Source organism: Montipora foliosa, chromosome 14, assembly GCF_036669935.1.
Source record: "Montipora foliosa isolate CH-2021 chromosome 14, ASM3666993v2, whole genome shotgun sequence".
Classification (NCBI taxonomy): Eukaryota; Metazoa; Cnidaria; class Anthozoa; order Scleractinia; family Acroporidae; genus Montipora; species Montipora foliosa.
The window spans coordinates 7223450-7247721 of record NC_090882.1 but is presented as its reverse complement, the minus strand read 5'-3'; the positions used below and the strand labels follow the sequence as shown (position 1 = coordinate 7247721).

The following is a 24272-nucleotide window of genomic DNA, read 5'->3' as shown; positions in this document are numbered from 1 at the left end:
CGTTTTTAATTGTTCTCGTATTTGTTTCTTGACTACACGTTGGGAAGCAGCAAAACTTTTAGCGACCATGCTTCCAGTTTAAACTAAAGAAGACGTTTATTTTGGGAGTGTTAGGGGTGTGTTCGATAGCGTTTACTCACTCCACCCTTGACAGAACTAATTCCAATACAACAATGATCTAAAGAGAATCCGAGGGCATCCGAGAGTATCCGAGAGAACCCGAACAAGTAATCGGAAGTTCTTGTGTTCGGCTAGTTGCGAGAGAATTTGTTGTGGTATGTTTATTGATAAATTTATCGAGACTGAAAACATTGTTTCTTTTCTTTTTGTGCACAATTTTTTATCCACCTGTTGACTGTGGCTTCTCAATGAAGCATGGCTGACCTTTATGAGGCGTTGAACTGAGTTTGTGTTTTGAAATGTTTGCGAAATGTTGTTTGATATTTTCATATTTTTCTCAAACGGCCAATAATCTTCATTATTCTCTTTTCAAGTCAACAATCTTGAATTCGTTCAATCTCGAGCAGTACCTGGACATTTCTTCATTTTCCTCGCACAGTTGTTTGTATGCTGCACTCTGGGTTTCTCTGAATAATTCAACAGCTTCTTTTCAGCGGGGCCTTGCATTTGTTTTGGTTTTAAAGTGGAATTGTAAAAACGTTTTTCCATGCTGCAATCGTTGTCAATTTTCATACACGAAAGTTACGAGTTTCTTAAGACGTCTGCTGACAGTAACCTCAGAATTTTGCGTTTTGCTTCGCAGTCTTAGCATTAAAATGAAATTTAACTTGCAGCCAAATTTATTTAATTGTCCATGCGTTACACTGACCAAGCTAAAGCTAACCAATCAGCATGAATCTTTTATTTCATTTTACCGGTTAGCATTAACTTTGACAAGAATGACTCTCAATGTATTTCACCTGTGTTTTGCGGATTTTCTCCTTTCGATGTCTTAAATGTGTGAGGTTTTCCTGGAACTGGTGCTTCAACGAGATCGACCAAATGAATTTCTCTATCGATACTGGATAGGACGAATGGTAAATAATTTTTAGTCGAATTTTAAGTTTCAGAAATAACCTTCTAATTCAAAGCTTCATCTCACTGAGGGAGATAATTTTATGTCATAATGTAATTCTCCGTTTGGTTACAACTGAAAATCTCATGTGTTGAAAAAAATTGCTGCGACTTATTTAACAATTAATTGTACTCCCCGTGCCTCGAAGTTTTGTCTGAGGAAGTGGGAAAAGCACACGAAAATGAAACAAATATGGTTGAAGGCTTCAGAGTTCCCAATGCCTATTTATTAGCTTTTTGTTTTGAATTTGGCGAGTGAAGCGGATGCCGGATTAATATTAACAATTCTCTGTTTTCTGTACACAGCAACTTCAATGTTCACCCTGTGTGTGTTGACATTAAGTTGTAGATTGAGAAACATAGACTTGTATAGGATCGTACGACCATCAATTTTGAAAAATTATTTAAACAAGATTTCATCTTTCACATGACACGGGGGTTGAATTCTTGTCAAAGAAAGTCTTATCACAGAATATATTGTCTCTCTATCGAATCATCGCGGATTAAAATCTCAGTTCGTGTTTTTGAGGGTTATTGGTTTTTACAACAAACCAAACACGGATCTTGCTTAAGATCAACACCCCCGATTCGACTAAATCCATATTTTAGCTCCCTGCGATATTAAGCTGTTTTGTTTTGTTACTGGCAATATTTTACAGCTCATGAGTGGTTTTCACTCTCGAGTCTTTTAATAAACGTTAAATTCATTCCACAGTTGTTCTAAAGATCCGAAAAGATCTTCCTCGATCCTTTTCAGTTCCCAGCCGTTTGATTTTTAAGCGGAAGCCAAGTACACACCACGCTTAAAATACTTTAACATTAAAACTGGGAATAAAAAGTTTATCTATCAAGGGATCAAAACTCTGATGTTATAGGGTTCTCTGAGAATTTTAGGCTTCAAAAGAAATGTATATTTTTGTCTTCTTTCATCACCTGTTGAATGGAATACAACCACGACTCCATCTTGTCTCCACCTTTTTCTATCTTCTTTCGTTATGCAAATATATGCAAATGTATCACTGCTTGGTCGCAAATGGAAATTTGTGTAATTCATTTTGTGGGCAGACTGACGTGTGACAGCAAGTCTTAATTTCGGAAGAAAGCGAACGATTTGATTCCGCTGTTAGTCTAGTTTTAAGGTGGATGACTTTTTGGAGATATCTTTGCGTAAATTAAGTTCTCTCTGTATAGTTGTTGAGAGATTTGTTTTGTGAAATTCAACAAGTGCGGTTTTAGGCAAGTTCGAAGGTTCGTGATTCGAGCGACATCTTAGCTATTGGGGAAGAGCTAGTAAATATTCATTTGATTTTATAATTATTGTATTTACTAGCAGGTGTTCCAGCGAAATTACGTTAAATTTTAATACGCCTCTTTCCAGTACCCTTGTCAGCAGAACAAGAAGATTTAAGCTGACGACGTGCAAAACTGAAAAATGCAGCGTTTTTAGCGTTTGTGCTGAGGAAAATAAGTCGAGTGATTGTAATGGCTTGGTTGCTAAAAAATGCATATGCCCACATGATTGAAATATTTATTGAGAAGTTTTTAGTTTGTTGGTGAAAGTATTAGCAATTTCTATGATGCATGTAATTGTATTGAGCAAACCTCGGAAAGCAACCTAGATGTCTGTTAGAAAGGTAGGCGTTTTTACACTTGAGCAAATGTGGTTTTTCTTTGTCCCTATAAATTTCTCTAAAAGGGATGTTTTATAAACATCTTTTGAAGACCTTATTCGCGTGAATGTAGTTGCAGCGCAAATCATGTGTAAGACTCGAGAATATTCTTTTTCAAAAGTTTGATCTTTTTGTACCAGCAAGGTCCTGTTTTCCAAGTAAATAACAAGGAGTAAGTTTTTTGTTCAGAATCGACACACAGTAAGTGAAGTCTTTTGCAGTCATTAATCTACATTGCATTTGCTAACAGAATAGAATACCTAATTTTGTTGCAAGCAGATTGGGATTATGTACCAAAAACATTTTTTGGAAAGTTTAAATTGCATAAAAGGGCTATTCCACCGTATTTTGGTTTTCAAACAATGCTAAAAATCTGCTTTAAAGTTTATAGATGTCGAAAAATAATGACAGATCTTTTAATCTTGAGGCTGTATTACAATACTTCACTTAAGCTATCAACTTTGATCTTTTGTCACATATGACAAAGAATCGAAATTGACTTCTTAAGATATTGAACCATTGTCTTTCTTCCACTTCACACACTTAAACTTCAAGTTACGCCAGCTAAAACTCTACCTGAGATTGGAAGCTTCTTGTGCATTTCTGCAACAAATTACAATTCACTCCAACTATTTGCCGCTTATTTGAAGAATTATTTAATAGATAAGATGTGTGTTAAGGAATGGCTTCCGTTCTTTTTTCTGTTTTTATTTTGAGAAACAGCAAAAGATATTAAAATTTCCCGTATGACAGTTTCAGCATGATCTGTGTATGTTCCTCGTGACGTCACCCATTGTTATTAATATGCCAACCAGAAGCTGATTGGCTGTTGAAACAATGATTTCTTTTTTCCGTGGTTGACAAATTTGAATATCAAAAGAAACGTGACGTCAATGTTTGTAAACAAGAAATATCGCTATACTTTTTTAGCTTTCGACCTTCTACATATAAAGACGCTTGGTTACTAGGAAACGCAATCAATTTCCTTTTGTCTCAAGACAAAAACCGTTCACGGTACTTTATCGAAAAGAAATTCGCGCTCTGCGTGATTTGTCCCCTTGCCAGGAACTTCCTTGTCGATTAGTTCTAATTGATGCTAATTTTCCTTTTAAAGGAAGGAGTTATTTGGAGGCTGGGTAATGCAGCCGTCAAGCCATTTAATTTGCATGTGTTTAGTCCACCAAATTATACTCAATCACGCTTTAAAACTAGCTGTATTGTTGCCTTACCTATAAAGTGTGCTCATTTTTTATTGCTGTAATTAAAGGTTATCAAGTGGATTGAAGAACATGGAGAAACATTCCTGTTGAAGCACACTGGTGTTGGCAAGTCCTTAGTGAAGGCGGAGGCTTTGCTGAAAAGACATGAAGAATTTGAAAGTATTGCACAGGTGAGGGACAAAAGAACTGTAATACTGGTTTTTTTAAGAAATGGCAAAACTGGAGTACCTGGGGAAAAACCTTTCGGAGCAGAGAGGCGTCGAATCCGATAATCGATCCCGGGTCACATTGGTGGAAGGCGAGTGCTCTCACCACTGCGCAAGCCCTGTTGTGTATTATGGGGAATTCGAAAATAGAGAATTGAACTGCAAAAAAAAAAAAAACCCAAACAAACAAAACAAAAATAAACTAGACGCATATCTGCGTGAACTCGGGCTTTCTTCATGACGTCCTTGTTCGTTAAAGGAAAAACAAAGAAAAAAAGAAATACAGTAGATATGTCGGCAGGATTATTATTTATTATTTATTATTTAGGTTAGATTGATGGGAATGTTTCTTGTTATGGTCACTCATAAATGATCGCCCGTAAAGTGATCGTTCCTATTAGCCAATCAGATTGGATAATTTTTTCATGTATATTATTATGTAAAAACTAGAAGTGTTCAAATCTCTAATGCAAATAAAATCTCACTGTTGCAATCTGACCATTTCTATCATCAAGATTTGAAAAAAAGGACATTTCGATGGGATGTAGTTTTGTTATTTTTAATAAAACGGGGAAGTACAAAATCTAATCCAAAAACTAACAAGTGTGCGAGAGTGCGAAAACCCGGATGGGAACTTTTCGAAAGTGAGCGCAGATAGTTATCGTTTGAGAAAATTTCGCTTTTTATGTTATAAAAAAAAAATCGCACTATCTTCCTGTATAATTCGGAATCAGTGGTTTTAAGGTGCTCCAATTGGCCACTTTCAAAAATGCCATAATACTCTTTGTTTTGGAGGGCAAACAAAGAGTATTATGGTCTTTTTGAAAGTGGCCTATGGCACTCGCTAAAAGCATAGTTAATAGAGGGGAATGGTTATGAAACCCGACAAATTTCTTTGTTGTAGGTTTTTGTTCTCTTTTTTGGCCTTGACCGTGCACAAAACACAATAGGGAGTTTAAGCAAATCACTACGGATTGTGCTACTACGGCTGCCGTGACTGAAAAGATCTGGGGAGACTACGTCTCGGTGGTCTGCTAAATTTTAAGTTTAGCAAAGCGAAATACAAGGAAACATGGGCTAAAGGTGTTTAAAATCTCTTTTATTTCGTTTCTTACCTTCAAATGGCTTCGCTGAAAGGACGATGGCCGTTGTTCGCCATGCTAGGACGAACAGATTGTTTCTGAGCAAAAGCAAATGCTATACACCTTGTACAATAACAATTTGATAAATGAAATATACAATTTCAGAGACAAATATCTTAAAGAATATCGAGTGAAAAAGACACATGTATCTATACTCAAAGAAGCAAAATAACATCGTATAGTATGCAGATATAAAATATCTTCACTAAATCCTCAAAGCAAACTTAACCGAAGAAAAACAACCGCGTGCTGAACTCACTTCGCCATTCCAACACCTTTGCCAAAACTTATCGTAAGTCCATAATACGGATTTACAAGCTTATGAGAGGCAACCTTGACACAATCCTTGACTTAAATTGACTTTAAAGGATATAGTATCCAACAGAATTCTTAAAATGCCGAGATGTCCGTTGAAAAGGGCCAGAGAAGCGAAATAAACCTGACGTAGTAGCCACTACGGCAAAACATCGCGACTCACGTAGTCAGATTTCACACTACGGCTGGATGCAACCGACGTACATGCGCAGTGTTTCATTTTGGGAGAAATTTACTTCCGACAGCCGTATTAGCGCCAGCCGTAGCGATTTGCTTAAAGTCCCTAATAGTTGTGTACTCCGTACTGAGGAACTAACCAATAGAAACGTGTTGGTTACGTAATTCATGCAAAGTGTATGAGCGCAAAACAAAGGATTGTGCGGGGTCGTGGACTTTCCAACCTAAATCTTGGCATCTTTGTTTGCTCCTTTGATGTTTGCCGAGCTTCCAAACCAGTCCCCTCTATTGACTATGTTAAAAAAATGGTCCAATTTTGAGAACTTCCAATTATCATTCGTACATGTTAATTCTGTATTGTGTAGGCGATGAAGTCCGTTTTTCCAGTACTAAAGGAATAATTGTTCGATGGACGTTGTTTTGTCAAAGGCTAATACACCTTCTTCCTAAAATTACACGGGGGATCTGCTCCCAATGAAAAGCTCATAAGTATTATGAATAATAACAAAAAAAATGTAGTTTATTATCTTAATTTTGATACGTTTTTTTTATTTAGCCGCCCAGTTTTGAAGCCAAATATTTATCTGGGTATTATAATGTGTGTTTTTACTCAAAGCACACTTTTTTTGTCTGATATCTAAACTTGGCTATAGCGGGAAAATATTTTGTTTTGTGGATTTTGTATACAGTAACAAGTGACGCGAATATCAAGATTATACATTTTTTATTTTTGATTTAAAGTAGCTATTGGCTTGGCCAGTTCTTAATCGAAAACTTCATTTTTCCGGATGGAGGGGAAGTTATTTTTAAAGTATTTTAACATTTTCTTTTCCCTTTTTAATATTGTATCTTTTTAATACCATGCGTAAATATTGTTTTTCCGGCCTTTTGACTTTCGGTATTACACAGTATTCTGTTCTAGATATCTCTTGTATTTTTATCAGAATTTTAGATATTTTGTCGAGTATTTTTTTTTTAGATCGAAAAAGGACAGAATTCACGTTCAACTTTTTAGGGTACAAAATACTCGTTATATTTTAATAGCTTCTATGAGCAAGCGAAAATATGTAATTATAAGATCCTCGTTCTTGCTTTTATCCGTAACATATTCTTAAAATGTCGCCAATTTCAGCTTGAATATTATTAGGAAGATATTTTTCAAATTAAAAAGTGTCTTTTTATTTTTCAAAGTTGAATTGAAAAGTTTTGAATTTCATTTTAATGCGTTTGACTGGTTGGAAAACATATCATTTTCCAATGTTTCGCCTTTTTGTCTTCTACTGTTGCGTGATACTTAGTTTCTGATTTTGTAAATTCTGAAAGACAGTTGTGAAAACTGGCTATTAAATTGACACGGTCGTGTTCATTGCTTAGTTATATTATTAGCAAGGTTTTGTTTCCTTTACCCCCAACCATTTTGACATTTGTTTCTTTTGTTTCAAAGTTGTTAATCTGGCGTATTCACAACATTGGCAAACTGTTTATGTGTTTCTTTGCCACGTGTTGATTCAATTCAGTTACGGAGTTCTCGCCTTCCAGAGCACTAACTGTTTCTGGTCTTGTGACATTTTTTGGCGTAATTGGCTTAATGACTTGAAGTTTTGGTTTTTCGGGTCCTATTTTGAAACGGCTCAGGCTGTCTTCCATAGCAGATGCGGTTCAAGGGTATGTGTGTTTTAATATTAACTCTGCAAGGTTCGATTCAACTTTGTTCGGGTTAGATCAGTTCGGTGTGGCGTGGCCAAGTGTTTCGATGCGCATGCACCGGGTCCAATCTTCGTTGTTTCCGAACTTCACCTGACAACACTTCGTAAATAGCCGTAAATGACCATACCTACGTTTTGCATACGATCCCACAGGCTGTGAGGTTAAAATATCACTATTGCCACTATCAACATATTTAGAAGTTAAACTTAAAACGATCTTTAATTTGTGGTGTATTTACATTGTAAAGCTTGAAACCTTTGTGGGGTCGCGTTTTGTAAATGACGATCGCCCTTGTAAACAGCTAACAGGTTGCTTGCTTTTAGCTGAGGTCATAACCGACGTGATGTTTGTTGGACTTGCGCCTAATTTTACACTTTCCTACAAGCTTTTCAAAGTTTTCTGAAATACCATCGTATGTAAATATTTTAGAGGTAAATACCGAGAACAGAGGTTTTAAGACATTCAATGTCTTGTTAAAATTTATTCAGCGCTCTAATTAACTTACCATCTATGCAAGAATCAAAGTTTCATTTGATTTTTAATATTTTGTCTTTATCTGTACAGCACACTTAGGTTTAAAACTTCATTTTTTCCTGTTCGTATTTTAGTTTTTTTGTCCTCTCTCGATTTTACACATCGTGCAACGTGTTTCGTCTGAAGGTCGCACTTTCTTCTTAGTTACTTTAAGGCAGTAATCTGGCATTAATAATAATAATAATCACTTTATTAAAATCTCAAGGTTATTTAGCCCAGCACGAGTGCTTTGCTAATTGGGGAGACTACAAATCAATTCAAATTGGTTTTCGAGGAGAGGGGGAAACCAGAATACCCGGGCAAAAACCTCTCGGAGCAGTGTTTCTCGCTAGTGCTGCTTCAGTTCCCTTCCTTTTTACTGTAAGTCGTGTTATCAAACAGTGGTACAATTGGATTTCAAAACAACAACGACACGAAGACGAGGAAAGCGGCCTTAAATAATTGGTTTATGTAACAAAAAACAATCGTGATACACGTGCAGCGTGCATTTTTGTACGTTTCTTTGTAGTTCCATCCAACGGTTTAAAATAATTAGATGAAACGGACCGTTTTACATGGAGAGTGATGAACAAAGATCCTAACTTGCACTAGGAAGATCTGCGATCTGGGTTGACATGTGTGGTTCATCAAAATTGGTCAAACAAAATTTCAAACATATTAATTCCTCTTGATTTTCCTGCATTGAGCCATGGCGAGAACCATCGCGAATTTGGGCAACATTGTGTTATTCTAAATATATTTTAGTCCAAGGATTATATCTTTCGTTGGAACGTCTTGTAAAAGAATTGAATTTTCTTCTAGCCACATAAATTTTCCTGCACCGCAGCAATCAGATTCAAGGATTTGGGTAAATCGTTGATTGTTGTTGCAAATCAATTGGTAGCCGTTTCTGAAAGAAATGTATGTCCATAGCTCATCCTCTCTTAGTAGTACTGAGATCGCGCTTCCGCATTTTCAACGACCCCTATGAATTTGAAGACAACATGGGCTCAACAGTGAATCTTTCGATCGCTGTCTTTTCTTTTCCACCGTTACCGACAAATTACTTTTAATTGAACGACACAATTCAAAGCTTCGTGACAAAAAAATTGTGTGCCGAGCATGCATAATATAAGTTACAAACAACAGAAATAAACTTTCAAAAACTGTTAGCGTGAATAGTTGTCATAAACTCCAGTTGCAATCCATTTTAATCTTCTTCAGTTTTACCCATCGCTTACTCCTTTTGTATTTTCTAATTTATTCAAACATTGCTTCAGTGTTTTAAGTAGTTATTTTTGGTTGCTAGATGGCAATCGCTGGATTTAACCGAATGTCGTGACACAACCCATTTAATCACTCCTGTGTTCATTCTTCTTTTGCGTGTTAGATTCATGGCTTAACCTTGTGCAAGTGTAATCGGGGTTATTGGATTTTTAAGTTTTAAACCATTTCTTGAAAAGACCATTGGATATTATCTGGGAAAGCTGATCTTGTTTTCAACATTTAACGTGCTCACTCGTAGAGAAAGTCGATAGCGGTACTTATTTAAACCCTTTGCAACCACAAAGTATTCTAGAAACGTCTACCAATATTGATTTGCAACGACGATCAACGATTTACCCAAATCCTTGAATCGGATTGCTGCGGTGTAGGAAAATTTATGTGGCCTGAGGAAAATTCAATTCTTTTACAAGACGTCCCAACGAAAATATAATCCTTGGACTAAAACTTATATTTAGAATAACACAATGTTGCATAAATTCCCGATGGGTCTCGCCATGGCTTAATGCGGAAAATCAAGAGGAATTAATATGTTTAAAATTCCTCGCCAAAATACTGTAAGAGTGCCAACATACATATGTTTCGATTTTTCATTTCAAAATCTGCAGTTTGGATAATTTGCCTCAAGAGTCGCGTTTCTTAAGAATTTAGGCTTTGACGGTTGGGTCCAGTATATTTGTTGAGTGATAGTGATTTTGTGAAATTCGTAATTTTCTGTCACAGCAGGAAATAGGTATTATGACGTTGTATTAGCTAAAACTTCATACTGTTGAAGTCACGCTATGCAAACAAGGGCATACTCGAAGCTGTTTGTTTACATCTTGTTGTCAGAGATTATCATTCGACCTGTTGCTACCTATTTTTGCCTTCGAAACACATATTTATATGAAAAAGTCTTTGATCACGAAGCAAGCCCCTACCACAAGCAAATGGGTTGCCTCTTATCGCTAACTTGTTGTTAATTAATTGACAATTATTTCATTAATGTATTGCCCATGTGCGATTTCTCACGAACAGTAAATCCGGCATTTTATAACCTTTCAAGGTTGACATTGAAAATAAAGCCCATATTTTGTTGCGTCAAAATATTGGTTACACATTTTGTAGTTTCCGGAGATTCCTCTTGAAATAAAGTTTGTTTGGCCTGAAATAAAATCTTTGGCAAAATTGCTGGACTATTAAGGGAGTGGAAAAACGACATTTCCGTGAGCTGTGGATTTGTGGAGCGACATTGATCCGATTTAAACCTTGTATGCGTCTGACACGTCTTCCTATTTTAGCAATACAAACTTGTGAAGACATTATCCAACGCAAATCTGACGGTCTTGCCTTTCAGAATACTTACACGAACGCTGCAAAGCTTCTGGAAGCCGCCCGCCACCTTGCCAGTGCTGGAGAGTGTAAGCCAGACGACATCCAAAAACGTGTCGACTTCTTCGAGAAGCGAGTCCAGGAATTTATTGACCGTGTAAACAGGCGCAAAGCGCTGCTGAAACTCGCTGTCAACTTCTATTCGCGGACACAAAAGGTTTGTGAGCTTGTTTATGCACATTGGTTGCCGAAGTTAATCATCAATCACTCCAACTGGAGGTCAGTTCTCTCGTCAGCAGTGGTATGCATGCGTCGAGTGCGCGCGCTCGAATTTCATTTCGGAATCGTTGCTCTCTTGTCATGGCTTGATTCTTTCATCGGAACGTTTTACACGCTCTGTGTGTCCGTCTGCGTGGATGTTCTGATTTGGTCACTTCGCAAACATGTTCCCGGCTGTCGTGTTACGCCCTCTTAAATTCTGCCGATCGTGCTTACAGCAGGCAAGTTTGAAATTTTCGTTGTGTTTTTATAATAACATATGCTAGGGGCTGGATGATCTTATCGAAGTTGCAGTCTCAACAGAGCCAGTTTCTAATTCCCGAAGATCTCATGCAATAACTTCCCCAAGGAGTATCTGGCTCGCTTTTGGATCATCATTTTGTACGTGACTTGGCTAAAGAGCTGGAAGATATCTCCGAAATCGTTGTGTTTTTTTAAATTTGTTTACCTACAATTTTACCGTGTGCCATGTTGGTCTGTCAGTCATGGGACTACAGAGCTCTCGAATTTAATTGACACGGCTCCGAGATCAGATTTTTTTTTGTCGCGCATTGAGACGCATTGTCTTGCGCGAGGGAGAGTGGAGGCCTGGCTTCTAGCGCGCGATCTCACGGTTCACCTCCTGGAAGCGTGGAAAACATGAACGCAATGGAGCTTGATACAAAAGATGATTCGACAGTAGTTTTCGTAATAACTTTGTCATCTTTATTTTTCCAGCTCTCCGAGCTTGTGGAACAATTAAAAGCGCAACTTGAACTCGAAGAGGTCTCGGACAACCCGGACAACATTGCCACTGTTCTCACAAACTTAAAGCACCAGGGAGAAGCCACGCTTGACTCAATACATACGGCAATTGATGAAGGCGAGACTATTATTGAAGAACTCAAGCTTGCGAGCTCGGAAGGCGTTGATTCAAGTTCGCTTCAACATGTTGAGAAGGTCATCAAAGAACTCGATCGCGTCCGGCGAGCCATCGAACATTCTTGGACGAGGAGAAGGCAACAGCTCGAGCTCTGGCTGCAACTGAGGGAATTCGAGAGATCAGCAAAGTTGGTATGTACAAAAGGAGATTAATTGCTTGTGTTAATCCGAAAAGAGAAATCGGATACACTCAGCAATCGCGCGCACATATGGGCGCAGAAATTCCTTGGGAAATTACCTGCTTGCTTGCGAACAACAAAACACGCTTTTTTGCTTGTTAGAAAGAGCTTCTTTTACCTATAGCACACATTCTGTGTTATGCCCTTGCGATGTAGCATCGTGGTTTGTTGTTCGAAAATCACTGATCGCATACCGAAACCGGATTTGCGTGTATTCCTAATATGTCCTTCAGTCGAAACCACATAACGACTCGACATCCTTGAAAAGGTTTTTGCCAAACGAAAGCGATAATTTCTTAGTGGAATGTTGTCTGTTTTGGAATGAAAGATGCGCAGAGGTTCGCTTATTCGGATGTCACTGTTGTGTTCCTTTGTTTCAATGCCAGTGTTTTCTTTTCGAAATTATTTTTCTCGCACCATAACTTCGTTTTGCGCCAATTTTTGCCACTCAAATTGCCGGTTTAGAGTAACCTGTCACTGCGGCCGTTATTTGGCAAACATTCTGCTTCACGACTTTAAGAATTTCAGACTTTTTCATCAAAATTGGGGCCACAGAAATTTCCTACCCAAACATGTCAAAACATCGTATGCATTATGCATTACGTTATCTCTCCCTCTCAAAGCTACTAAGTAAATAAACATTTGTAATTTAGTCGGCACGTTATGTTATGCGAGTAATATGCATGTGATATAGATTGTAAGATTGAAACTACTCATTTCACGAAAATTCGATTGATGATTCAAGGTGTATTGATCGATCCCTTTTTGCTGAGGTTATTTTTGACTGTGTCCGGATCTTCGCAAGAAAAGCCACGACTTGTGGTTAAATTTCAAGCAGAGCGCTACCTTTTAAACATTGTCAGTACTTCCTTCTTTAAGTTGTGGCCAGAATTGATCAGGTTTTGTGTTTGAGTTATATTAAAAGCACCGGTCTTGGAAGCGACATGTCGCAGGCGTGTTTGACAACTTGGAGCAAACACAAAATATTGAAATCCTCATTGAAAATCCTTGTAACGCTTGAAAGCGGTTTGTTTCATCTCGCATTCTCTTTGTTCTTTGAAGTTCTTCTTTGTTCAAAACCATTTCTGTTATAAGAGGCGATCTCGAACAATTTTTGACGCAGTGACCTCGCTGGATTATGTTCTTGTAACTAATGAAATCTTAACCGGGATCACTTATTGAAAAGTTAGGGCCAAGTGCCATTCTTCGCAGCTGTTTAACCTTCTGTGTTTTGAAGAAAACATTGTTTTTTTTTTCTTCGTTCGTGGTTTGGTTAAGTACATGGGTCAGTAGTTCAAGCCCGAGTCACTAATGGTAAAAATGCTAATACGAAAGGAGAAATCAATGTTGAAAGTGATAATTGCACTTGAATCGAATATGTGGAATGCAATGTTTGCTTGACTCGAATCGAAATTTCGAATTACCTTGCGTCTGTTAAGAGGCTTCATAGAGATTAAAAGTTGCGGTTTTGTTGTGTTATTTTTCCTCGTTCCTGCTTGAGCCATATCTAACTTGCTCATTGTAAGAATGAGGATATCGGAGATCTCGTCGACTTCTCTGTCGTGCATACCATCATCTCCGATGCTGCATTTTTTGGTATCCAAATTCCACAGTCATGAGCGACAGAGCAATCTGATTTTGTGAATCTTTTTCAGTAATAATAAATCAAGACTGAGGAGGCCTCCATCGCAAGTAGTGATTCTCCTGGGGGTCCTTTAAAGGGTAAAACAAATTAATTCAAACCAGCATTAACCAAGGATTAGTGAGGTGCCGTTCGATTACTGTTTTGTCATCATCGAGGCATTTGAAAGCAGTTTTTTTTGTTTTGGGGAGAATTGGACCCTTTTCTAGTATTTGTTCAGTAATGAAGGTATGGCACCATAAGTATTTTTGACTGTTTTCTTTTAGCTAATAATTTAAAAAAACGATTATGGAATACATGTGTTAATGCAATTTGTGTGATATCAGTCTTTCCTGCTGGATAACCAAGCAACGTGACTGAACAAGGAAATTGCCAAACGTAGTAATTTAATCTGCGATAAGAAATGTAAGAAACTGGCCAAAAACCGATCACTGATAAGCTTATTGAAATTCCCTTTGAAAATTCAGCGATTTTGGCCATTAAGACCAGCTCAAGCTGTGTAAACGGGGCCCGAACTGCCATCCGATCTTTTCCTTCTACTCAGCCATCAAGTCATCTCGGATCTGGTTAGTTTTGAGGAAGTATCATATATTTAGTATCGTGGAAAAGGAGAGTTCACATGCTCTAATTTGAATACTCACCGGAACTCATTTATTTTCACAAAGAAAACAAAGAAAAAAGGAACAACAATAACAATAATTTAGCCTTCGTTTGTCTAGAATAAAAGCCGTCTACATAGATCTATACCACGTGATTGCATTCTCGTAAAAAAAAACCAAAAATTAAAATAAGAAACTTGCACAACTTTCACTCTCAAGATCGAAACGTTCATTCTCGTAACTAGTACCTTAGATTTCTTTGTTGGGTAGCCATGAGCTGATAATAATCTTCATTCTCAATACCTGTCTGACTGACATTTCATTGAAATTGTGAAGAGAATTTACATGCTCATCACTCCTGTTAAGTCGAAGGGTTAAATCGCTCACGTAGTTTTCAATCGAGAGGTTCATCAGAGACTCAAACGGTTGAGCCACCCTGTGTATGATAATAAGCAGCTCCACAGGAAATTATTGCTCAATAACTTTCATTTGAATGGTAACACTTTAGGATTTCAACCACAGACTCAAAAGCCAGAGCCACCTTGTACAGCATAAAAATAACACCATGGGAAAGTACTTCTCAGTAATTTTCATTTGAATGTTAACACTTCAAGGATGTCACCTTCAGACTCGAAATTTAGTGGCACAGAAAAGGTATTTTAAAGCTTCCACTTGACTGGCCGCATTAAACATTTTTTCTCAGGCATCTAAGGTTTAAAACACCTTGTACACTATAATAAACAGCGCCAGAGGAAAGCACTGCTCGGTAGCTTTCATTTGAATGGCCACACTTTCACTTTCATCCACAGACTCAAAAGTTAGAACCATCTCGTGCAGAAGAAAAGACAGCACCACATGAAAGGACTGCTCAGACTCGAAATTTAGAACCACTTTGTACAGTATAAATTGTGTAGTGCACATCGCTTAGCGTCACTTATTACGTAACGGGATTTTGACAGTAACGTCAGGCGAAAAGCGCCGACTTCGTTTCGTCATTCGTCACCTTTTTGCCACCGGTTTTAATTATCTTTGAAAGCTGCAAATGTATAGATCGTTTTCACTGTCACGCAATAAAAAAATAAATCGAAAACCATCCAGTGGAAAAAGTCAAGACTTCGTGATGTTGTAGAAGATAAATGAAGAAGACACTTCTCCAAGTTTTAGGCCCGTGCGTTGCCCCAAACTTCAGATATTCGTCGAAATGTTTCGCAGAAATTTACAGAGCCCAGTACGAAAACGCCATGTTGGTGCACATCTGTGGTGCACCAATATGGCGGCCGGAAAATAGTGCCAACATCTGTTACTTACTTTGGCTATCTAGGCGAGTGATCATCTGTACTGAACAGACAGCTATTTACTTAAGCACTTTTCCTAATGCTTTAAATTCTAAAAAGGCTCAAAACCATGAGATAAATATATATTTCTCAATAAACTTGATCGTCGCCTCGTGTCACGCACCTCTATAACTCAGAAATTCAAAATGCTCTGGTTTCCAAACGAAGCACGCTATTGAGCTTTAAAATTGCAAATGGATACAAATTTACCCCCTCTTATGCCTGATGAGGATAAAAACTTTCGTGGATCTTTAGTTTTGGATTTTAGAAAATGATGACGTCACGTGAAAACGATCTATACTTTCATGTTGACCTTTTGAAAGAAAAACCTTTTCACATTTAGGTGTATTTTTAATTCTTACAAAGTGTGACAATACATATGAAGGCTACTGAGCCGTCCTTTCATGTGGTGCTGTCTTTTCTTCTGCACGAGATGGTTCTAACTTGTCTGTGGATGAAAGTTAAAGTGTGGCCATTCAAATGAAAGCTACCGACCAGTACGTTCCTCTGGCGTTGTTTATTATGGTGTACAATGTGTTTTTAACCTTACGTGTCTGAAAAAAATGTTTAATGCGGCCAGTCAAGTGGAAGCTTTAAAATATCTTTTCTGTGCCACTAAATATTGTTTGTTCTTAACACGCAAATTTAGCCAAATCTAGCGACTGTGAAGTGGCAACCAAATCAAGCGAGACTTTGAAATAACTACTTGAAACATCGAAGCGAGGTTTGAATAAACAACAAATACAAAAGGAAGCAGGGATGGGAAAAATTGAAGAAGATTAAGCTGGACTGCAGTTTTTGAAAACTGTTGAGCTTAACAGTTTTTCAAAGTTGATCTCTGTTGTTTTTGACTTAAATTATTTATGCCCGACAGACATTTTTTTTTGGTCACGAAGCTTTGAGTTGCGTTGTTTAAAAGTAATTTCCGGGTTAACGTTAAGTTGCATAGCAAGTTGGGGCGAGCAATAGACCGTTTTCGTATTCTCAGTATTGGACTGGAACTAGCTTGGAATGGAGGCTAATGCGAGGGAATATATTAAAAATAGTATTTGCGTTTGAAAAGATTCCCTGGATCAGCCTTCATTGCAAGCTAGTTCCAGTCCAATACTGAGAATACGGATATGGTCAATTGGTATTATTATATAGATAGTGATGAAATATCAGGATTTTCCTTTTTCTAAAAAATCATACCACCGCACGCAGTGAATGTAAAATTTATGCCTTTTACGTGTGAGGATATAGGTGTCGTCATGGTAACTAACACGATTAGCTAATAAAAGCGATCTTCCCCTTCTTTGTAAGATACTTTTGTGCTGTGACTACATTAACATTTTTATATATTTGTGATTATAGTTTTTTTTTTAATGCGGGCAAATCTTTTCACACACAAATTAATTTGCCCGCATTAGCCTCCGTTCCATGCTAGATCCCGTACAGTCGTGAGAATTCGAAAATGGTCTGTTGTTCGCTGCGCTCACTCGAGAGAGATACTGTCAGCATTCGTATCCCTGCGCGGTCATGTAATATCCGCTATAAATTACACAAAATGAACTGCGATACCGTAACACGGTTCCTTAAGAACATGACAAGTGTGACTATTAAAACTGAGTGCTGTTAAATGGGAGCTCCTTTTGTTCTTGTAAAAATGCATTTTTCTGAAACTCTCGACGCACGTTTTGAATTTTTATAGTGATTTCCTGCCCACGATCTGACACCAATTGACACGATAATTCACCCACTTGAAATTAATCTCGTTTTCATACTTAGTGGCGTCGATTGGTCGTCTTTGTGTATAAAATTGTAAGTGTTCGTTATTTATCTCAATTTGAAGGCTGCAAAAAGATACGCGCATATTTAACGAACTTGCGCCTATTTCAATTCGGACGCCATCTTGATATTTGAAGCAGAGGAAGGTTAGGGAGAAAAAGAAGTTCCAACTTGGCCCCTCAGTGGACGCCTGCTTTTCTCCTTTTCAGGATTATAAATTATTGTAGTGATTCTTATGACACACGATTTACATATCGTATTTTAGGAGAGACCTCCCCTTTCGATCACCTTTCGTAAGCAACCAGTTTTTGACATCCTTGTTCCGGAGATGGCTACAAGTTTGCAGTCGACATTTTCGGCCTCAGCAAAAATTTCCATCATTTTTTAATCATTCAGGAAACAAACCAACACTGGAATTAAGATTTGGGCCCGTTGTACTAGGTAATCTTGTTCCTTTGCAAACTGAAGAATGCACGTCTCCTTTTGTGCTCGTCACCCATTGATTTATCAGTTTGTGATGCCTAATATTTTGCTGATAATGATAGAAACCGAAAGGCTAATAATTAGGAATAAACCCAAGTTGAATTTTTGAAGCCAATTTGTGCTAACAGCGGTTATCAGTTACACGCGCCCTTCAAATTGGACCCAGTGAAGTCAGTGAACGTTTATCAAATGTTTCCATGACAATATCGTTCTGTTCACAATTTTAATGAAATTTCAGTCAGACAGGCATTGAGAATGAAGATTATGATCAGCTCAAGAGGGGTGATCTTAAAATTGATATAAAACCAAATTCTTATAACCACCTAAGAAAGAACTCCTTGGTGTTTATGGACCATATTCGTATTCTCAGTATTGGACTGGAACTAGCTTGCAATGGAGGCTAATGCGGGGAAATCTTTTCAAATGCAAATACTTTTTAATAAATTAGATCTCTTGTATAAGTTAAATTCCGATGTAGAAGAACTATGGCTCACGTAGTATGGAGTGAAAGTTTGAAGTAAAATACGATGGACATTGGTGCGAAAATGACGGTAAACGTGTTGGCGAGATTTAATCTCCACGAAAACAAAACCGCCCGCACCGAGCATGCGTAGTTCTTTGTCGATTGGACAGCAAGTCAACTGTTTAACGGTCTTTAACATCAGTCACCGGCTTTGATTATTTTATGAAAACATTTATGGCGCTGCTATCTAGATTTCGATTGCAGAAGTCGAGATATCCGGGCTAGCACCCGATTTCATTTGAGAACATCGACATTTTTTCAAAGGATTCGTTAAAAATACGACGAGATGCCGGAAACAGATCCAAGCCGTCTGTCGATAAGTGTGAACTGGCCCTAAACACATTGGTGAATTTTTCGATTTTGTATGCACTCAGTTTCTCAACCTAAACCAATATTCTGTTAAATTCAGGCATGACTTTTCAGTATTCTCAGGAAAATAAAGCAATATTTTGCACTAGTATTGATTTTTCGTGCAGTTTTAATTTCAGTTGTTACAAGGTCGAATATTTGCACTGGACAAAGGCGATAAAAGAATCAGACGTGCTCAACTTTTGAACTGAAACAATCCGTGGCTAGACCAAAGAATTTTGGCGTTTGATATAGCAAGGGTCGATATTTATGCAGCCTAGAATATGCAAAGCTGCGTTGTTGACCTTGCTGATTTTAAATCGTTTGAGGCGTTAAGGAACATTGTTTGAAAACAAGAGAAATCTGTGGCGCCCTTCTTTTTTGCGTTGACATTACAGGTAAATTTAAATTATAGTGAAAGTCATAGGTTGAGTTTTTCGTGCAATTTGACACGAGTGCGCCGTCTAGCTTTAGTTGGTATGACGGTATTGATGGGAATTTTGGTCGCTCTAGGAAGAAAGCAATATTGCAACCAAATACTTATCTTCGGCTTTTGAAATCATAATGGCGATGACTGAGCACCTATATGGTGCATTTTATAAAATAATTATTCTTAAATGCATGAAGCGACAATATACAGAATTCTATACTTCAGCGTAGTGGTTTAGATCTTCTATTCTGTTTATACGAGATTGGTTTATAACGTCTTATTAACTTTTTGAACAAGTACTTGATCTTTCGAAATACAGCTTAATCTATCATACGTAAACAAAAGCAGCACTTTTGTCCTTGGTTAGAATTTTTGAAACCCTGCGTGTTGGTCTTGCTCAGGTTTTTGAGCTCATGACCTCCGCACACGGGTAGCCGGATGTTCTTCGTACTAAGCTAATCGGCTGTCGGAAAAATGGGGATGAGATGAGAGAGGTTTGGCGTCGCATTTATAGGGAAATCGTATCAGTCAGCCACAAGTATTGACTATTGAAAGTGCATTGCGTAATGAGCTGTATGGGGTCTTTAGTTCTTTTGCCATCCAAGAATTTGTCAAAGGTTAGAGCGAGTTTCAATTGAGTGTCGTAAAACCAAAACCAAAGTAATTACTTTGGCCAATCAAAAACGACGGAGAAAATCCAGTAAATCAATAAAAACTCGAAGTAATCACTCGTAGCCAACACAAAGCGCGGGAAATGTGCACGCGCGAGCCATGATTGGTTTTGGTTTCACTTGTGATTGGTTGAAAAAGTGGCGAGAGAACTTTGAACCAATCAATGAGTGAAGTAATGAAAAATCAAAGTAATTCGCTAATTACTTTCGACACTCAATTGAAAACCGCTCTAACCGTTATCACAGCTAAAGGCTTAAAATTGGAGATTTAACGAAGTTTAACAAGTTGTTTTACCTTTAAGGCAAAATGGGAAATAGCACGATGCCTTGTATGTTAATGAAACAAAATTCATACAATGACGGCAGAAAAGATTCCCCTATTGACGGCACACAGCCAGCTTCTGTTTGCGTTCAATAGTGAGGCGCGATAAGCCGGGATAAGCTCATACGACTGTGTGAGATTGTATAGGTAGTCACATCACGGTTATTTCGAGTACAATTTGGCATTAGTAAGCACGAGTAAATTCTTCAGACTAACAAAATTGGGCGTGGTCAGTTGCAGCTTACAAGTGCTTATTTATACCAAATTACACCGGAAAGATCATGTGATAACTTATTAATAAGACAGCGAGCGCTTTAATTTTCTATGAAGTTGTTTCGACCAGTCAGCATTTGCATTTGTCGTTTGCCCTCGTCTTACAAGTTAACACCGGTAGATGAAGCGAAGAGATGATATTTTGCTCCCACGAGTCTCCTATAGCTCACTGGGAGTTCATCCGAACTTGTAATCGGAAGGTCGTAGGTTCGACTCTTGCCCAAGGAGCACTCGGATTTTTCCGATCATCTCCTATAGCTCAGTCGGAGAGCATCCGAACTATTAATCGGAAAGTCGTAGGTTCGACTCCTACGAAGAAGCACTCGGATATCCCCGAGTCACCAAATTTGCCCTCGTGTTACACGAGAACTTTACTCTTCTGTATCCTAACACTTGTCCTTTCTCGTCGCAGCTTAAAGATCGTCTGGAAATCTGCGAGGAGCATTTAGAAAAAAGCGGATTAGCCCTGGATCTTCCTCGAGCCAAACAGTCGCTCGCTCACCATGAAGAGCAAATGAAAGACATCGAAAACGCTGCGATGAGGACGTTCTGTCGCGGCGAGGAGCTTATAGATTATTTGAAACAATCCGAGATTGAACTCCGCGTCAAGGATCCTCTGTCATTAGAGAATATTGACGCTCAAACACACATTCATAATTTACTAGAAGTTTTACATCGTAAGAGACGAGATCTTCGGGATTTAGCCGAGGAGAGGAAAATTAAGCTCGAACAGAATTTGTTATTGCGTCAACTGGAAAGTGATGCGAAACAGGTGAGTAAAACGTTCAGCTTTTAAGTTCTCATCGTCATTTGTGTCATTTACAGCTTAAAGAGATTTTATAACCTGAGCACGTCGTGACCAAGTACATAAAACAAAGAAGGCCAGTCACGCAAGTTTCATGTGACGAAACAACCCTTGCGTGACTGACTTGACCAATGAGGTATAATGTTGCCAGCTTGAAAGTATTTCAAAGAATTTTTGTAATTAAAATTAGACAAAAACAGGCAGATATTGTGTTAATATATACTGGCTCTAAAATGCATTTTTTACATATAAGGCTCGTTTACGGCCGTTTATTATTCGTTTCTCACGAGCCTTGGATTATTTGTTGTTTACCAAAATCTTCTTTTAAGATCGGTATTTTCAAAGACCTCGCCTGAGATAACCCAAGGTTAAAGTATATTGAAGATTTGAAGTCGGTGTAATAATAAGCTTTGTCTACTCTTGCACGTAAGTCTTGTGAAGGCCTTTTTTCTCAATTTGGTCCTCGGCGGAATTCGGAACGGCAATTTCTTCATCTTAAATACGAAATTGAGCTTATGGGTTTTTGTGTTTTTCCCTCGATGCTCCTTTTTTATTCGGTGTTTCTCGTTGGCTGTCGTATGGGTTCGAAACAGAGTAGTGTTTTCTTAGGCCCGATTTACACGGTACGATTTTTGTCGCATGCGACAAGCTTACGACTGGCCCACAACTCGTTTACGATTGTCGCGTACGTCAGAAAAAATGTCGTAGCATTTTAAAACATGTTTTAAAACGCTGCCACAATCGTAAGTCATATCGTAGGTCGGTCGTAAGCTTGTCGCATGCGCCAAAAATCGTACCGTGTAAATCGGCCCTTAGAAACCGAGCTCAAACATCGATTGTCGGGAATTTTCGCGCATGCTCGTTACTAACTTTGACCAACGGAATTTTTCACAGGTTGTCGGATGGGTTCGAAATGGCGAAGCCATGCTTTACGCCAGCACCGACCTTGGAACATCGCTGGTCGAAGCTGAAGCACTCTTGAGGGAACATGAAGAATTCCAACGAGCGATTGAGGTATGAGACGCTTTTCTGTGATGAAAAGAAGCATCATTGGGTAGAGATTTTGCTTGTTACCGTGATTGATATACATTTTCTCCTTATATGCTCAGCACGTTGTTAAGCAGACTGGTAACGAGAATAAAGAAATTTGTCAACGGGTTTTTTTTTTCAAGATATATCGTCAAATTCCCAAAACGTAGCTAAAAAGTAATCTGTGGCATGGTTGTAATCAGGCATGATATAAAACGAAATTGCAGCGTTGACACTGATTAAAAAGTTTTTAAAAAGTAAAACTGATGAAGGTCACCGAAGTCCTCGAAAACGGAGATTTTCGAATACGCTTTTGAAAGTGGAGACTTTTGAAAACGGAGGTTTCCGAATACGCGTGACATAATAATCATGTGATTGCCTCACTTTTGGCGCCAAAACTTATCGATAATTTCGGGAAGACCTTATGCAATGACCAGAACCAGGTTGCTCACCAGCGGTTTTCGTTAAAACAATGGTTTGCTGGGGGTGCTCAGTCTCGCAGGCTCAGAAAACCTGGTTGTAGTCATTGTTATTTAAGGCTTTTCATAATTTTGCTGGTAACAAAAACGCATCTTTAGATCGTTGTTTTCAGTCGCTTGTGTGGATGCAGATCTTGTTATCCGTTTTCAGGGACCCTGAGGTTTTCGAAAGCGCATTAGCGTGGACAGGTCTTAAGTGCCCGCAACATTCTGTTTCTCTTAACTTGAAGCCTTAGTTTTGAAGCCAAGATTTTTCTTTTTGGAAGAGAACTCTAGAGAGTTTGATTGGACCCGGAAATTCTCCCATGCGCCGTTTTAGACCGTGCAAATTTACATCCAGGTATAATATAATGGAACTAGTTCCATAAGTGTTGAAAAATCAAAACAAAGCTATAAAAACTGATGGAGCGGTTTTCTCTCTACGTTGTCGGAATCCGGCGGATATTAGCGTCACGCAAGGGCTTAAGTGTTTCGGACGATACCAAACGAGATACAACGAGCGTTACCGAACGGTTAGTGCGAAGTCTTGCACGTACGAGCACAAACAAGAAGAAAACAAGAAGTGGTGTCACTTTGACCATTTGCTAATCTTAAAAGCAAAGGAAAATAAAAGCGGTTCCTGTTCCCTTGTTCCTTTTAAGAATTTGCTTGTGTTCCCTTGTTCCCGAAATTACTTACAAACTTGTTTTCGATCAGCATTTTGATTCCAAAATGGTTTAAGTTCTCTTGTTCCCTGAGATATGTTGTCTTTGTTCCCCAATTTCTCAAAACCCCTGAGAGACCCTACTGGTTTCATCGTGCTACAACAAGTTGCAAAAATAGCGGAGACACTTCACCTTCTTGGGGCGTTATTAATTTACCTATTACCTCTTACACTGCAGCCCCCCTCTCCCCCTTGTCAGTGTTGGTTACAAGACCAAAAAATTATTGCAAACTTAAACAGTAAACATTGAAAGGGGAAGAGGGGAGGGAAAGTGGGAAAGGTTTAAATTCTAGATACGGCGGGTATTAAAAGCTATAAAAGGTGTTTTTTAATGAAAGTGTCTCAACAATTTTGCAACTTCTTGTAGCGTCCATCAGAGAGAGATATCTCGTAAATATATCTGTGAAAATACGAGCGCTTCACTGCCAACGTCTGCAAAAAGAAGGTATCCCTCGTGGTCATTGCATGAACCCCATCGTCGGTTGACTAATTAACAAACTTTTCGAGACATTTCGCTTTCATTGGTGCAAGAAACCACAAAATCCTTACGTAACTATCAAGATAACTCAATTAATCCCAACAAAATATTGGAATAAAAGCGAAGTGAAATTTTAAATCCTGTCCGTTCTATCGTGAAAAGACAGTAGGGACCTTTAGATTCCACAACGAGGACGAGAACGACTACGAGTTTTGACTGCCCGTTTTTAGCGAAAATACTAAGGAAATTTATAACCCATACGCTTAATCTTACTCTTTGTTAGCTGTATAGGTTGCTCAGTTATTCTTATTGCTGGTAACTGAGCCTTTTTGCTCATAAAAAAAAGCCAAAACTGCTACCGTGTTGTTGACTTGTTTTGATTCGAAGG

At 38.3% G+C, this 24272-nt stretch overlaps 1 protein-coding gene across 25 annotated transcripts in view; it reads left to right on the top strand.

The window, feature by feature from the left end:
• Window positions 1-24272, top strand: part of LOC137984619 (kalirin-like) — a 167132-nt gene that overhangs the window by 77561 nt on the left and 65299 nt on the right. For 22 of the 25 annotated variants that reach the window (XM_068831802.1, XM_068831807.1, XM_068831798.1 and 19 more), the window contains 5 exons: window positions 4012-4134; window positions 10645-10836; window positions 11616-11951; window positions 20803-21162; window positions 22090-22209. In XM_068831802.1, the coding sequence (XP_068687903.1) occupies window positions 4012-4134; window positions 10645-10836; window positions 11616-11951; window positions 20803-21162; window positions 22090-22209 (1131 nt within the window). Of the gene's footprint in view, window positions 1-882; window positions 1038-4011; window positions 4135-10644; window positions 11120-11615; window positions 11952-20802; window positions 21163-22089; window positions 22210-24272 lie in introns of those variants that run through there. The other 3 variants (XM_068831816.1, XM_068831818.1, XM_068831817.1) reach the window with 3 other exon arrangements.